A 16415-nucleotide genomic window follows, 5' to 3' on the forward strand; every position below is an offset into this window, starting at 1 on the left:
GTGTACAGTGTGTGATACTGTTTCCAACGCCAAGTTTTAGGACATTTTATTTTAAAAGGACACAATATTACTTTCTTGTTCTGGACTGTCACTGCAGTCAAGTATGTGTATTAATGTCTCTAGGCGCTAGTGTACAATGGTACAATGTCGCGTTGAAAGGATAGGTCCGTTTTGAAGGCGGATATTGTTTCTGTGCACATTTCCTTGTGCCACCTTTGTTTCTGTCCCCAAAATGGCGAATCTTGCAGCTGCAGTCGCTGCTGCCGCAGCCAGAGATCCAGCAGTTGATCGTTCGTTACGCTCAGTATTTGGTAAGTTCGTTAACTTTTTTAGTAATATATATAATATATATATATATATATTTTTGTGTGTGTGTGACATTTCTTGAATTTGGCACTGCGGACCATTAAAGTAAAACAAGGATACTGCTAGCTATCTGGCTAATGAGGTTCCGCTAGCATTACAACGAGGTTGCTTTTGAGATGGGATGGCGAGCAATTCTTTATCATTTTGGATGAAATGTTATATTTTAGTAATGTCACCTGCACATTTCACACTTAATTTAGTGGGGAACATTCCATATGAAGCCACGGAAGAACAGCTGAAAGACATCTTTTCTGAAGTGGGGCTTGTTGTCAGTTTCAGGTAAGTTAAGGGGATACACACATGCACAATTCATCTTTTTTATGTTACACATATTGGAATATTTCAATGTAGGCTACTTGTAATTCCACAATGTCAGTGTCACATTCATTGTCAGTAAAATGCCCCCACAACATGGAAGCCTGCATATACCGGTTAAAGTGCATTCTAATGCCACAAGAAACCCAATCCCACAAGAAATCTCAATGGTTTAAGTCCAAATTTGTGATGAGCCATATCTCCTCAGCTGCCTATATCTAGTTGTCATACAATTTGAAATGGACCATTCATTTGAATTCCATGAGTTTGTATCAAGCGTATGATCATGTTGTATGTGTATCTGTTGATGTCCAGACTAGTGTATGACAGAGAAACTGGGAAACCAAAGGGCTATGGCTTTTGTGAATATCAAGACCAAGAGACAGCCCTCAGTGCCATGCGCAACCTGAACGGGAGAGAGTTCAGTGGCAGGGCTCTCCGTGTCGACAACGCAGCCAGCGAGAAGAACAAGGAGGAGCTCAAAAGTAAGTGCTTTGGTGCTGCAAAGTAGCTGCAATTTGGTGGCAGGTTGCACATGGTTACCACTGTTACGCGAAGCCTTAGCCCAGACAATCTGCAATACTCAATTGTTGCACTATACCAGCTGTGTGTCGTCCTATGACTCTTCTATAATCTCTGCCTATAGTCATAGACCCTAGAGAAACTACATGCATGCTCGCACAAGCACAAACGGCAAAAACTTGTCTAGTTTAATTTGAAAATACAGCATTTGCATTTTGCACAAATGCTCAGAGGTCGCACAGATTTCATGGTAGCATATCAATTAAAATCACATTTTCGAGCTCTGTGTAAGACATTTAAAATGCTCTAATGTGTTATGAATATTGTTATAAGGCATTATGATCCTGTTGTTATAATAACCATAATTATACAGTGTATAAGCTGATTATAATGCATGCATGTATGTTATAATATATTATAGACATGGGCTTTATAGGAAGTATTAACCAAAATTGCACATAATTGTAATTGATACTTGAAAATAGCATTTGGTTCGTTTTCAAAACCAAGTGTCACTGTTGTGCAGCCTAACACACACATACATAATACATATTAACTGTATATATGATGTAGAGGGCAGCACAGGTCCATCCGGAACCGAATACCCGAGAGCCGAACCGAGAACCGAGCCCGTTCGGGCACAAAATATTGACTTGTCCCTCGGGCAGGGTCGGATCCATTCCAAATTGCCGCGGGTCTCGGTCGGATCGTCTGAACTCTGAAATGCAGTAACTGGAAATTACCCATGAGGATCCGAGCTTTATATTTTAAACCCTTCAACTTTAAAAATACATAGACATTGTAATTATTACATTCTAAATATTGTCTGTTGTTGAACAGAGTCAACGAGGGCTGGGTCTCGACATGAGCGAAAGCGCTCTCTCTCTCACCCCAATCCCGACAGCACACACACTCACACCCCCCCCGCTGGCTATATTAATGCAACCCCCTTGAGCAAGCAAGGTGAATGCAAAGCAACGAGCAATGTGGGACTAACCTCGCGTCACCAGGCTTTCACAGTTTTGTTGTGATTGTCAACAGCTCTGGTAAGAATGTCGGTGCGCTAAAATGCACTAATATTAGCCTATGCAAGTTTGCAACCCTCCGCTGCGCTGTCTCGAGAGGTGGGGTGCAGTCGCTCAGCAGTCTCATGTCATGTTAAAGCATATAATATTGCAGAGAACACACTATGTGTACAGTACTATATCGTACAGTACAGTAGATGGACACACGGTAACTGTCAGTTCTCGACCGTTTCGGACGGGGGGCGGCTCGCCAGGAACCGGGCCGGCACCGTGGGCGCGTTCTTGTGGGTCTGGAAGTTCCAGGGACCCCCACACGGAGTTGCACCACTTACTTCAGACGGGTGTGATTTTTTTCTAAATGTTTTAATTGGTGCTGGGCTGGCTTTGTACATTGAAAACAAAGACAAGAAAAATACACAAGAAGATACATTAATGCTGGCTGTTTTTTTTGGAATTGTGTATAGGAATTTGCATCACTTGCATCTGCTTTAGTTTCAGAATCCTGTAAATATTGTTATTTTGTCTTGCACAGGTTTGGGAACAGGAGCCCCCATTATTGAGTCGCCTTTTGGTGAAAATGTCACACCTGATGAGGCGCCTGAGTCCATCAGCAGAGCTGTTGCTAGTCTCCCCCCAGAACAGATGTTTGAACTCATGAAGCAAATGAAGGTACCGGTATACAAAAAATGTATTGTATATAAAATACAATATCAATTGGTATTATTAAAGGGGCTAAATAATCAACTGAAGTTAACTTTTTGTAGGCAATTTTATTACAACGTATTGTGTTTGTGTATGTCTCACTTGCCAATGGGAGCAGAAGCCAATTTCATAGCCAGTCCTCTTTGGACTAACTTGGGTCTGTAACTTTAACAAGCAAACTTTGCGATTGGGGCATATGAAACTTGTATATTATTTGTGTGATATTGCTTGCTAACTGTTTGGCAAACATGTAATTGCAAGTAATGAGTATAAATGTACAACTAAATGTGCACCTAGTTATTTCATTAGCAAATGGTGTTTTTAAACCTTTCCTTTCCATTGTACACCATTTGGTAATTGAATTGCAGCAACTGTGTCTTTGAGGTTAAGACTACTAGGGTCCTATCTTGCAAAGTGGCGCAAATGTGCAGCACAAGTGTCTGTGATAGTTTCCAATCAACATAGTTCATGCCCATCGCCCACTTTGTAGAATTACCAATTCACCCTTTGTCAAGACCTGCCCGTGGTTGTGCCCTCTTCGCACCCATTGTTTTCCGTTTCGTGGTTGGACAAAAATCCTCTCTCTCCATCCACTACCATTGAAATAACATGTTTTTCAGTTGCTTCGTATAATTCTGTGCACTCAATTCTTATTTTAAACACCATGCTGCATGCAGCATGGTGACTGTTTTTAGTTCTTTCCAAAAAAAAGATGTTTTAGCAAATTCAAGGCAGAAAGAGCCTGCTGGTTAGTCAGTCAGAGACTAATCAGAAGGCTGACAAAATTAGTTGTGGTCGTCGCCGCCGCATTGTTGGCGCATTACTTTCTTGGGTACAGTGAAAAAAGTGCCAACTGCATCCCAGGGGCGATTTATGTTCATCCCAAGTACATATTTTAGGGCTCGTACACACTGCACGATATTTGCTCTGATTATGCTGTCGGGGACCATTTTTGGCGCTCGCCGACAAAACTCCCGATCTGACGCAAGATCAGGCTTTGATCGCAGAGGTTTTGCTCGCTGTGTGTGAAAGGCTCTGCGAGAAGATATAGCGCCGATAAAAGTGCTCGCCGACGCCTTTTCCGACCGTTTCTGAATATCAAGCAGGTTTGATATTTGGCTCTGTCGCCGACTGGACATCGTACAGTATGAAATGGGTTGTGATCGCGTCCATAGAAGTCCTGTATTACAGCCAATAAGAGCACAGGACAGCTGTGCTCACTGACACTGGCTACGTTTACATGGGCAGTTAAATCCCCTTTTCATACCGAATAGAAGTTCAATCCTATTACACGTTGTCATGTAAACACCTACAAAAACTTTAATCCGAATGAAAATGCTCGATGCGATCTAAAAACCATTCCGATGTCACTGGCCGGATTATTCCAATGTTCAATGCGATTGAAAGAAAATTGGACTCATGTATACACTGCTTCGGATGTAAGTTCATTCTGGTCTTTCTGAGCATGCTCCAAGGCGCTCATATCCAAGGCGCGCAGAGGAGTTTGCACATAGAGCGCGTTATTTCGTGCATTTTGCAGATCCGAAATCCACACAAAAACGTGGAGCAGCAACAGGTGTGTTGCGTGCCCTGGCCGTGCTGTAGATGATAAAGTACGAATAAAAACGAGATGATCACCTTCCCAGCGGAGAAGGGGAGCCGCAGCGGGTGGGGAAAAAAAGACGGTAAACATATATGCCCGCCCCTATCCAACCAGCAGCCTCAAAGCTACTGCGGAATGAAATTATTTATGGGATTTCAAAGTATCGTTTTTCGTCTGTAATGTTTGTATTGTTGAGACAGTCACAATGAATGAACTGCCTATATTTTGTGTCCAGCTGTAGTTTCACATGAATTAACATGCATCATGTCTTATATCACTTCTCCATATAAACACTCATTCGGAATGACCATTTCCCATGGAAACTCGCAGCAAAAAACATTACTTCCGAAGTATTTTATTCAGAAGTATTTATTCTGAATGATCACCCTTCATATAAACGCGGCCATTGTCTGTCGTTTCGACTGTATCGATAGATGATAAATATATAACCTTTATTCCTTGGGTAAATCCCTGTCCTGTGTCATACATGCAAGCTATATTAGCCCAATGTTGCTGTTAAATAGTCTATAAAACCAACTCATTTCACTTGAATAATGTTGATAAAAGTGTGTGTGTGTGTGTGTGTGTGTGTGTGTGTGTGTGTGTGTGGAGAGAGACGAAGAGTTATCTGGATCGCATCTTGGTGAACTCTTGCAGTGTGTGTGATGCCTATTTGGCGACCAATCATTTAGTGTGATAGCCACAACAATATAAAAAAGAGACTCCTGTAGCGTGAAATGCATAACGATCTGATGACTCGCCGACAACTTTAATACTCCTACAGTGTGTAGCGGCCATTAGAGAGCCTTGGTCTAAATGGAGCCTCTAGATTATGTACACCTCCACCAATGTCCAATTTATCAGGAAGTTCAAGCCCTAGAAAACCTCAACGTCCTTTCATAATGAAAGCTCTTGTAATGCTTATTCACAGTTCTTCAATTTCCAGAAGTAACATTTCTGTTTCTATTTCTTTTTAGTTGTGTGTGCAGAACAGCCCCCAGGAAGCGAGGAACATGCTTCTGCAGAACCCTCAGTTGGCTTATGCGCTGCTGCAGGCACAAGTGGTCATGAGGATCGTTGACCCAGAGATTGCCCTGGTGCGAAAGCTAAGATATTTTACACAACTAACTGTTGTTATGACCTGACCCAGTCTAGAGCGCCTGAGACAACATGAAAATGACACTCCCGCCTTCGGCGCCTTCCCCAACTCCCAAGCAGCCACACAAACAAAGGATAAAAAGTACAAAATAACTAATATTTATTAACTAGATGGAAATAACAATAAGTTTAGCGTTCATAAAGTAGTCTCATAAATATAATATGGGTAATGGGTATATGGATTAAGGGCAAATTAGCACAAATTAGATCATCAAAAAGACTGTGGGGAAACATTGGTGTGTCCACAGTGTCCTGGAAGCAGTTTTTGGTGTCGACATTCCTTTTGATTTTAAAACCATGTATCTTGCAGATCTGGAAGGACTTCAATTTGCAAAGCAGGATCAGTATCTACTGATGGTGGCATCCAAAAAAGTGGCTTACAAATGTTATACCAACTATAAATGAATGGATTGATTTAATCTATAGTATATTTATTATGGAGAGAATTACATTCGGCTTTAGAGGTCAAGTTGAAGTCTTAAATTCAGTTAAATCTGTTTAACCTGTAGAAGCAGATGCACCTGTTTGAGGCACTTATGTATTATGATCATCATTAGAGAAGAGAGGCAGATATCTCCCCTTGTGTGTATATTGTTTTGTTTCTGTTGCATGTATTGTCAATTAGTCATAGTGGTTTTGTTTACATGTATGTTTGATTAAAATTAAAAGTAAAGTAAAGAAAAAAAAGAGCTAAACAAAAAATAATTTCTGACCTAGAAAAATAACCAAATACAATTTCTTACCTCCTTAACATAAAAGACATTCAAAAGAACCGCAGCCATTTAGTGATTATTAACCCATATAGGGTGAGGAATTTCATGTGATTTCTGAAGCCAGGCCAGCTTGTACCACATGAGATGTATAAAACAAAGTAACTTCTATGGAACTTGGCTACTGTGTTACAGAAAATGCTTCACCGTCAGACTACAGTCCAGCCTCTGATTCCCAGCTCCCAGGCTAGTGCGCCACCCGCAGTCAATCCACCTCCTGCCCAACCCAGTGTTCCTGCCTCCCAGCCACAGCCCATGGTACGTATTGCTTTTCTCATGCTCTTCAACAGACATAAATATTTAACAATAGCACAAGGTGTGGTTGTATTTCATCTCCCAACACCAGTGCAGTTGATTATGTAAAACCCGGCAAATGTATCCACCTCTTCATGTTGTCTTTATGATGTCTTAGCCTGGAATGCATATGAATGGAGCTCCCCAGATGATGCAACCCCCCAACATGCAGCCTCCTCCTGGGCCTATGACTGGACAAGGACCACCTGTAGGGCCACCAGGTAAGCCTCAAACTGCATTCAATTTGGGAATTGAGTTGTGACAACATCATTCACCAAAGGGTTGATGGTTTAAACTTAGTGATGAGTAAGTGGTGATACACTTATGCACTTAGTCTCCATTTTATTTCCCAGTCCAACATCAGTTTCTCGCCGTAAATATGTGTGTGTGTGTATATATATATATACTTTTCATGCAGTAAGAACAAAATTATTTACGGGCAAATTGAGCCTAGTAGTCACTGGAGACGTAGATTAAACATCTATAGTGGGGCGACAGTGGCTCAGGAGGTAGAGCGGCCGTCTTGGAATCTGAAGGTTCCTGGTTCGATCCCAGGCTCATCCTGGCTACGTGTTGAAGTGTCCTTGAGCAAGACACTGAACCCCCTAACTGCTCCCGATGAGCAGCTTGGTGCCTTGCATGGTTTCCTCTGCCATCGGTGTGTGAATGGGAAATACAATGTAAAGTGCTTTGGAGAAAAGCGCTATATACTGTAAATGCCTATGTCTAATCTAAATGTGCCAACTAAGGTATTAAGATAGTCAAATTACTATTTCTCCATTTCTCATATGTTAGAAAAACTAGACATACTGTACACCTATTACATGGCCTGTCATGGAAAAACACATAATGAAGAAATGGGGAAAAACTGGTTTCTGTTTAGTGTGTGTAATAAAGAGAAATAAACTGAAGAATAGGTGAAGATATTTTACAGTGTTATCTGTGATAATATATTGATGATGGGAAGCAGTCATTCTGTTTTTACATATGTATGCTTGCTTATACGTGTGCAGTCATGTCTATGTAAATGACAATTTTTGTGCCTGACTTCCAATACACGTATTATTGGGGAAAAGAAGAATGAGAAAAGCTATATTATGCCATAGAAAATGTGGATAGTCATGAATAAATATTAATATAAAAATCATCTAAAAGAAGCATTTTAGACGTATTTCGATTTCTTCATATTTTTCAGATGTAAGCTTTTGTGCGTTTTCATCCTTTACATGACAATGTGTTCTTGTCATGGCTTATTGTGATCACTAGGTGTCACCCATAGCATAGTGTGCCAGTTTCAACATTGTTAATCCACTACTGACCTGATTGAGCAGTCATCTCTTTCTCATAACGTGCATGTGTTTGAGAGAGAATTTCCATTCTTGGGGGGGCTCCATGCTTAGGAATAATCTTTCAGTACTGCATTTCTGAGTGCCGTGTCTCTTGTCCCTTTCAATTTAATGCTGGCTCAGGAAACCTTCAGCTTTCTCCCACAGGATCGTCTGGGCAGGCTGCTATCGAGCGGCCTCAAGGTATCACCCACACTCCTCAGTTCAGCCTAAGTTCTCTAGATGCATATTCATAGGAGTGTTGTGGCTTGACTGCAGCCTAAACAGATGCTGTTTTAAGATTTAGCCTGGTATTCCAAAGGTGGTCATGGTGCATGTCAGCCATGATCAAATGACAGGTTGTTGCCATGGCCAAGTACTTTAAGGATGACTTCAGCCATTTTCAAACTATCTTTAGGTTTATCATTGGTCCTCACATGTACAATTTGTATTTATAATCTGTCTCATATAGGAGGGCTGTGTACCCTTCAGGAACTCACCTACCAGTGACATTTCTTTTTTAAACAAGATTTAATTTTTTTGATTTTTGAGGAGCGGTAGCCCTTCCAACGTCTGGCTTTCAGAAATTAAGTCCTAAATTAAGAAATGAATGACGTAAAAAACAGCATCATCTGTGACGTCATGTGGCAGCCAAGTCTATGGACTTTTAATATTCGCTAACATACTTTAAGCAGTGATGTCATGTGGCAGCCACAGTAGGCGCCCCTCACATCACAAAAGTGTAATCTTTAAGTGGCGCTAGCCCCTTCTATAAACTGCTTTTGTCCCCACACGTCTCAAGATTTGCTATTGACCACGTTAAGAGAATTCCGGTCAAATGACCGCTAAACTATTTCTGCGCCCGTCTCAAGTTTTGCCATTGACAATGAACTGAGATATGAGGTTAGAATTCTGTTTTTATGATTAAATGTTAACTTAAACATTAAACGCCATTGACGTTGAAGGGAAAACTTGCATCATATTATGCAAATCAGCTAACCAATCACAGGCATTCTGATTAGCCAGTATGAGTTGATGCATGATGTGCGGAAGGCACACTACGTCATGCTGCCACTCGAGTGACTACTGGCCAATCGCAGCACATCTTTTCTGGGACATGTCGGACCCGAACATCTGCTCTGTGACACACGCAGAAGCTTGCCCTCCCTTGAGAGCATTCACCCCAGAGCCGGAAGAGGACCTTTCTATGTATGTTTTCAGGAATAGCTAGGATTCCTTCCTGGGTTTCTCAACTGTCCATATACCATATATCACGAGGACCAATTATATGAAGATGGTTTAAAAATGGCTGAAGTCATCCTTTTAAGTACAATTGGGTTATTTATATCTTGATTCTATGAAGCAAGAGAATTAGAGGTGAATAGCATTAATGCATGCTAAGTTTATGACTGAATAGTGACACTATAGAAGATTTGGCCAGTGCTGGCAGATCATTTCTCATGCTCTTTTTCTTCCACCCAGCTCTACTAATGCTTAGTTTTGTACTGCTTGTACAGCTGCTCTACCAGCTACTCTACCCTCGACTCCCAAGCTACTGCCTCCCTAAATAAGCAATGTTGTTTTGGCAGTTTTAGTTTTCATTTAGTTTTAGTCACATTTTAGTCACCCGGAATGTTTTAGTCTAGTTTCAGTCGACTAAATCTACAGGTGATTTAGTCGACAAAAATGTTTTTGTCAACAAGCTCACAACACGTTAGCTTGTATTTTCAGCATGCAACCAAGTATAAAATTACTTATACTGGATCTCTTGTAGTCTGGTTTTTATTTGTTGACGAAATTGGCAGTATATTTAGGCTTAGTTTTAGTCATCATAGCTTAGTTTTCATTTAGTTTGTCAGTGAGGTAGTCGACAGCATTTTTAGTCGACGAAAGCAACACTGCAAATAAGTTGGTAGTAAATTCAAATCAGTTGTATGAGTGATGTTAAAATGCTACTATGAATCATGAACTATAATAAACCCTTAGTGAATTATAACAGCATTGACCTCTTGAAATTTAGGCTTTTAAGTATTGTGTTTTTAAGCATTACATGAAATGGCTAGCTAAGACTGATATTAGTTCTCTGTACATCTGTTGACCATGGTTTCCTTTGTGCTCATTATCTCTCTGCTGATGTATTCGATAACCTTTTCTGTGTTTGTGTACATGTATGTATGTTGAGGATGAGGTATTGTTTTGGATAGCACTTTTCTTTTAATATTATTCGTCTCCACTTTGGTGGCACTGCTACAAATCCCCTGCATTAGCCCTTCATTAGTTTGTCAGCAGAGAAATCTCACCAAAGCCCACTAGTTACTGTAAAATTACCAGAACTGCTGAGCTGAAGTCTGTTATTTGGCAGAGCTCTGAGGCTCGCTCCAGTGAGGGTCGGAGAAAGATGGTAGTTGGTAGCAGTCATTTCAGTCTCCAGAAGCCTAGGGCTGCCTCTTAGTGATTTCAGGTTGCAAATGGTGCATTCTTCCCTTTAAGGGCATACGTCGACCCCGCCTGCTCACCTCCCCCCCACCCCCTCCTGGTGCCGCGGCCATCTTGGAAACGAAACACAATATAAACTGTGGGAGAGGGGTGGGGCCTAGAAAGTCCCTTATTCCAGAAATCTGGTGGTCTCAGGGCTTAAAGTTCTCAGTCCTGGGGACGGATATGCCTGGCCGTGGTCGTAGTAGGGGTGGCTGGGGTGGTGCATGTCCTTCCTTGATGATGTGGTGTGAACAAATATATGGCACATTTAGAGCATTTAAATTAATCCAGTGGTTATGTGTGTTTTAAATAAATGTATGTTTTCTCTCTCTCAGGACCTGGTGGCATTCCGCCCAGAGGCCTGCTGGGAGATGGTCCCAATGACCCCCGAGGAGGAACCCTGCTGTCTGTCACTGGAGAGGTCATAGAGCCAAAGTAAGAACTTCACTTCTTCTTCACTGTTATCCTCTATGTACTATGCTCATCCAATCAAATCATCGCGATGGGTTGATCAGCCAATCAAATCATCGTGTTTGTGTTCACACAGAAAAAGCATTTTTTCCCCTATATACAGCTTTTGTCCCCACACATCTCAATATTTGCCATTGACAATGAAAGGAGAAATTAGGTCAAATGTCTGCCGCAAATCGGCTGACCAATCACATGAATTCAGTTGAGATGATGTATAATGATAAGAGCTCACTTCACACGGGTGTTATTTTTGTTTTCCATGTGACCTGTGAGCTTGTAGAAAATAGGGCTTAATAATTTCCATAGTCTATTATAAATAAAAATGTTTTAATGGTTTTTGTGTCAATTTGTTGATGTATATATAAAAAATGTAACTATCAAAATTTGCTTCTGGATTATGACATTCATGGAGAATGTAATAATCACTAAGAGAATAACCCATAGAGCCCTACAATAGATTTTTAGTATTATTTTTATGTAAGTTCACTCTGTTTGTATGTATCATCCATCTAGCCGGGGCTACATGGGGCCTCCACCACCCCAGCAGCACCAGGCCCCACCACCCCAGCACCAGGCCCCACCGCCCCAGCACCAGCACCAACAGCCACCACCTCAGCACCAGCAGCCCCCGCCCCAGCTCCAGGCTCCACCACCCATGCACATGGGCCAGATGGGAGGTGGACCCCCTCCAGATATGAGAGGACCTCCGCAACAACACGACATGAGAGGCCCACCTATGGGTGAACCCCGGAACATGATGGGAGATCCCAGGGGGCCTCCTATGATGGAGCAACAACGGGGTCCTCCAATGGAATCGCGAGGTAACCTGTGCCACCGCTACTGATTCAAAGTCTGACAGAATGGAAACTTCATGGGTTTTTAATAGAATGGGTTTTTAATAGAAGCTACAATGCACACGCTATTTTTTTTTAAATTCAGTTTAATCACATTCAACAAATTTGAGCTTCAAGATTTATGTACTGTACTCTTGTATACATACAGTACATACAAACATGTATGTATACAAGAGTACAGTACATAAAACATAAAATGAAGAGCTGACTTTATCATCTGAATATTGTGGTGTATACATACCGGTAGTTGGTATTGGCATATGGATTAGGCATGTAACGATATATCATATTTTATTTTATTTTAGGGGCTAGTCATATTCCATCATAGTGCTTTTTGGAGAGAAATTAGTCACTTTCAGTAGTAGAGCACTGTAGAGGGGAGCTGTTTCTGACTGTGCCCAGGTGATGATGGTCGTTGATGCTCATCAAGGAAGCCAATTATGTTTCTGCACTGTCAAAAGTAATGCTACTTCTTTTGCAATGTAGTTAAATAAAAATATGTGAAAAAAGCTTGGGGGAAGATAAATTATATAACATACAAAACGGTAATTCTTCTGGGAAATATTGTGAAAAATCGTATGGTGAACCTCATATCGTGATCTGAATGGTGAGTTCAGTGAATCGTTACATGCCTAATATGGATGCCAATATAGTTCATCTAGTCCAGACAACAAGAGGGCCCTCTGCCCTAATGAGCGCCAAAGGGTCGATCAGTCAATCAATGACAATGATCAATGTCCACATTTTGTCCTAGAATTCAATATTTCTCCATAGCCTGGAGGGACGATGGGATGCTTATCCTGGACTGGGGATGATTGCTGCAGAATTATGAATTCCCAAACATGACATACTGGTAGTTGTTGATGACTGATTTGAGAGTTCTAAATTGAGGTCCTTGGCCTGCTGACACTGTGCACATGAAACGTAGTGCTGGTCAGCCTAGTAATGTGCAACATTAGCTGCGGACAGAAACATACGCTAACACTAGCCAGAAACAACTGCAATGCTATAATGCTATCTGGCATCTAGAGTTGCAATACCAACCCTTGCCATTCATTGAAACCGAAACCGAAAATCTGCTTGTATAAATGACGTTAAACTCACCAAAATTGCAGCTGTACAGAAAGCTTGGGTTATCCTCTTTGTATCTGTCAAGTTTTTGTTTCATAAAAATCCACTGTAGACATTTTATGACTTATTTTCCGTCAATATATTCTGTGCAGGTGAAAATCTTTCCAAATGTTTCAAGTTTGGAAATCACTCAACGGTCCTGCTGTTTCGAATTTGCACATAATATAATGTTAAATAGGACGAGTGCTTCCATTGACTTTTATTGACATAAAGTAGCTCATACAGTGTATTTATATGAAACAAAAACTTGACAGATACAAAGAGGATAACCCAAGCTTTCCGTACAGCTGCAATATCGGTGAGTTTAACGTTGTTTAATACAATCTGATAGGAACTTTCGGTTTCAATCAATCGGCTGTCAAGGGTTGGTATTGCAACTCTAGATGCCAGATAGCATTATAGCATCTAGGTTTCTTGCCGCTACACATATGCTCACACAGATGGGCGAATGCATGATCTCCTGGTGGAGATAAAAATGGAACTCTTGGAATGTGAGCAACATAATTAACACATTTGCATATGCAACCCCGAGCTGTGATTATTCTGAGGTGTGCATATGGCTCCCTAAATGTGATGGTTTCTGAGAGATGTAATCTGAACACACCTGTTTTCACTAGGACCCGAATGGTTGGATTCCTGAGTATCTATGCCATATTAACTATGTTGCTGTGCATTATGGCCCCTACAGACTGTGGGAGTTTTAAAGTTGTCGGCGAGTCATCAGATCGTTATGTATTTCACACTACAGGAGTCATTTTTTAAAATCGACTGTCATTATATCTGTGTGGCTTTCACACTAAACGATTGATAGCCGACTAGGCATCACACACGGCAAGAGTTCACCAAGATCCTTTTATTGGCGCTATATCTTCTCACAGAGCCTTTCACACAGCAAGCAAAACCTCGGCGATCAAAGCCCGATCTTGCGTCAGATCGGAAGTTTTGTCTGCGAGGGCAAAAATAGTCCCCGGCAGCATAATCACAGAAAATATCGTGTAGTGTGTACGAGCCATTAATGACTCAGCATTTATTTCTGTAGGTCGTGACCCCAGAGCTATGGATGCTCGTGGGCCAGTGTCTGGACAGAGGGGTCCTATGCAAGGTCCTCCTGGCCCCCACAACATGGGTCCTAATGCGCCTCCACCTGCAAGACCGGTAATGTCTACAGCTCATGATTTCATCCTGGTCAAATTCATAGGTGACAGATGACATGGTATACACTCAGTTTCGCATAGCCAGAGCTGCCAGACAATCACAGATCTCTGCATATTATTGATACGTCTGGTGATATCTTAAGTGAGCTTAAGCTTAAGCTGCACAGATCCCATGCAAAGACTTACCTGTTTTTCAGTGTCTAAGCCCTTTCCATGAATTTACATATCCCATCTCTGATCGTCTGACTACACGATAATACAGTATTATGTAGTGAAGCACCGAATATTCGGCAGCAGAAAATATTCGGCAGAAAATGGCTAAAAATGCATTTTCGGCCTATTCGGTTTCGGCCCGAATAGGCAGAAAATATATCACTGAATAGTTTATGCAATTAATGCTGATTAAGAGCTGAATAAATGTTTGCCATAACCATTTATTTTGCCATAAATCGGGTAGCTTTAAGGTCCGGCCATGACAGCAATGGTAGGAAAAAAGATAACCGTTTCCTATATTCAGTTTCGGTAGTATTATGTAAGAGTGTGTTGCGCCCTAACTTTACTATGTGTGTGTGTGTGTGCGTCATCAAGGGTCCTCCTCCACAGTCCGGAGGTGGTTTCAGCCCCGGGCAGAACCAGGTTTCGTCACAGGACCATGAAAAGGTGGGTGTGACATCAGTGTATTGTAATGAGCTGATGGAAGTGTGATGGTACTCTTTTCTGTTGGGGAAAAACTGATGCTTCCGTCAATACAATCTGATGGTAGGATTGCCTGTTGATGGTGTGTTTAAACAGAATGTCACAAAGGTCATGTTTGAGAAAGCTTGCAACAGTTGCAACTTCCTCATGAAATGGTCTTGGATAAAAAAATAAAAATCTGATTTAAGACGGTAAAATAAGGTCAGACTTTACAATATCTCTTAAATGTGTGAGTGCAGCTAAGCTGACGATGTCTTTCTGTTCCCAACAGGCGGCCCTAATCATGCAGGTCCTGCAGCTTACCCCAGAGCAGATCGCCATGCTGCCCCCAGAGCAGAGGCAGAGCATCCTCATTCTTAAAGAACAAATTCAAAAGACTGCAGGCGCACCCTGAACATTTTATGTCAAGGCCTCAAGGGTAGGCAGATTTCTTTTCTCTGTACAGTTGCCTGACTTTTTTTTTTTTTTGCGCAAGAAACTGGTTACCCACTTCCCAACAGCAAGCCTAATAGTAACAGTAGTACTGACATGAGTTGCCAACTTCCTTGATTCAGTTATATAACTTTTCTTTTCCAGGATCATTCTTTGCCACCGACCCATCAACATCCTATTGGACTGGTCCGAAGATGTCTCCCCATTAGTTTATCTTTTTGTTGTAGATTTAGTATCATATTGTCCACTTTTTTTATATATAGAAGGACGAAGTTGGTGGTTATGATCAAGTTAATCATTTTTCTGTTGAATATGGGTCAAAGTTCAACAAAACATTCTGATATCCGTGTTTAATTGTTAAATTCTGAAACCAACATTTCTCTTTTTTTGCTCTGGAAGCCGTTGTTTTTTTTGCCAATAAATAAGCAAGAAATGTAGAAATGTTTGTTCATTTTGTCATATATTTTTTTTATATATATGACATCTCTCATTCAAATTTTGATTTATGAAATCTGTACACAATGCTTTGTGGCACTCCTCAGAAGATTACTAGTTGTACAACATGCTGTGTGGATACCTTTTGTGTCATTGTCATGCTTACCAGGAACAACTGAATCCTTTTAAGCTTTGGCTTTAATAGTTTTAGAATTTCCAGGAAATGCCCATTCTAGCATATTCGATCAGTTCATTTAATCTAGTTATTTTTTTAATCTTTATTGGTTATTTTGTTCAAGAGCAGTGTTTACAACCCTTGATTTTTTTTTACCATGCTTAAATATTATAGACACACTAACCCTAACCTTCTGGCGACTTGGAAAGTCACGCACAGAAAATAGTCAGACCTATAGAAGTGTCCACAACCACTTGTGATCCTGTAGAGTGGCTATATTTGAGGTGTATAATAAATCACGTTATAATGTAATAAGTTCGCACATTGTCGGCATGCAGGCACCGTGACAAATGCAGTCAAGGGTACGTCCTTTATTGCCTAAACAGTAGAGAGCCATATGCACACGGCGACCCACTGTATACCTTCTTCTCACCTCTCTCCCCTCCATGACCATGAAATGGAGCAAAATACAGCACGAGAATATAGTTTCACATGGCTATGCACACACC

General features: G+C 41.1%; 1 protein-coding gene across 2 annotated transcripts; it reads left to right on the top strand.

Moving 5' to 3' along the window:
- The first annotated feature begins 226 nt into the window (after positions 1 to 226).
- On the top strand, positions 227 to 16126 carry cstf2 (cleavage stimulation factor, 3' pre-RNA, subunit 2). 2 transcript variants are annotated; one of them, XM_080773699.1, is made up of 14 exons: positions 227 to 311; positions 567 to 645; positions 997 to 1166; positions 2761 to 2897; positions 5511 to 5630; positions 6597 to 6719; positions 6874 to 6976; positions 8225 to 8284; positions 10894 to 10993; positions 11543 to 11850; positions 14054 to 14169; positions 14757 to 14828; positions 15136 to 15282; positions 15441 to 16126. In XM_080773699.1, the coding sequence occupies exons 1-13, from the start codon at positions 233 to 235 to the stop codon at positions 15256 to 15258; spliced, it is 1590 nt and encodes a 529-aa protein (XP_080629825.1). In that variant the 5' UTR covers positions 227 to 232; the 3' UTR covers positions 15259 to 15282; positions 15441 to 16126. The 2 variants fall into 2 exon arrangements, with proteins under 2 accessions (XP_080629825.1, XP_080629826.1); XM_080773700.1 differs by lacking the exon at positions 8225 to 8284 and having other exon boundaries at positions 15441 to 16123.
- Positions 16127 to 16415: the final 289 nt, after the last annotated feature.

Source organism: Protomyctophum bolini, assembly GCF_963924005.1.
Source record: "Protomyctophum bolini genome assembly, chromosome: 10".
In the NCBI taxonomy this organism is placed as follows: domain Eukaryota; kingdom Metazoa; phylum Chordata; class Actinopteri; order Myctophiformes; family Myctophidae; genus Protomyctophum; species Protomyctophum bolini.

Bases quoted from the DNA above. Each gene is read 5' to 3' on its own strand.
- cstf2 (XM_080773699.1), top strand. From the start codon at position 233: ATGGCGAATCTTGCAGCTGCAGTCGCTGCTGCCGCAGCCAGAGATCCA. The intron at 646-996 runs GTAAGTTAAGGG...GTTGATGTCCAG, and splicing joins GGGCTTGTTGTCAGTTTCAG to ACTAGTGTATGACAGAGAAA. The intron at 6,977-8,224 runs GTAAGCCTCAAA...ATGCTGGCTCAG, and splicing joins ACCACCTGTAGGGCCACCAG to GAAACCTTCAGCTTTCTCCC.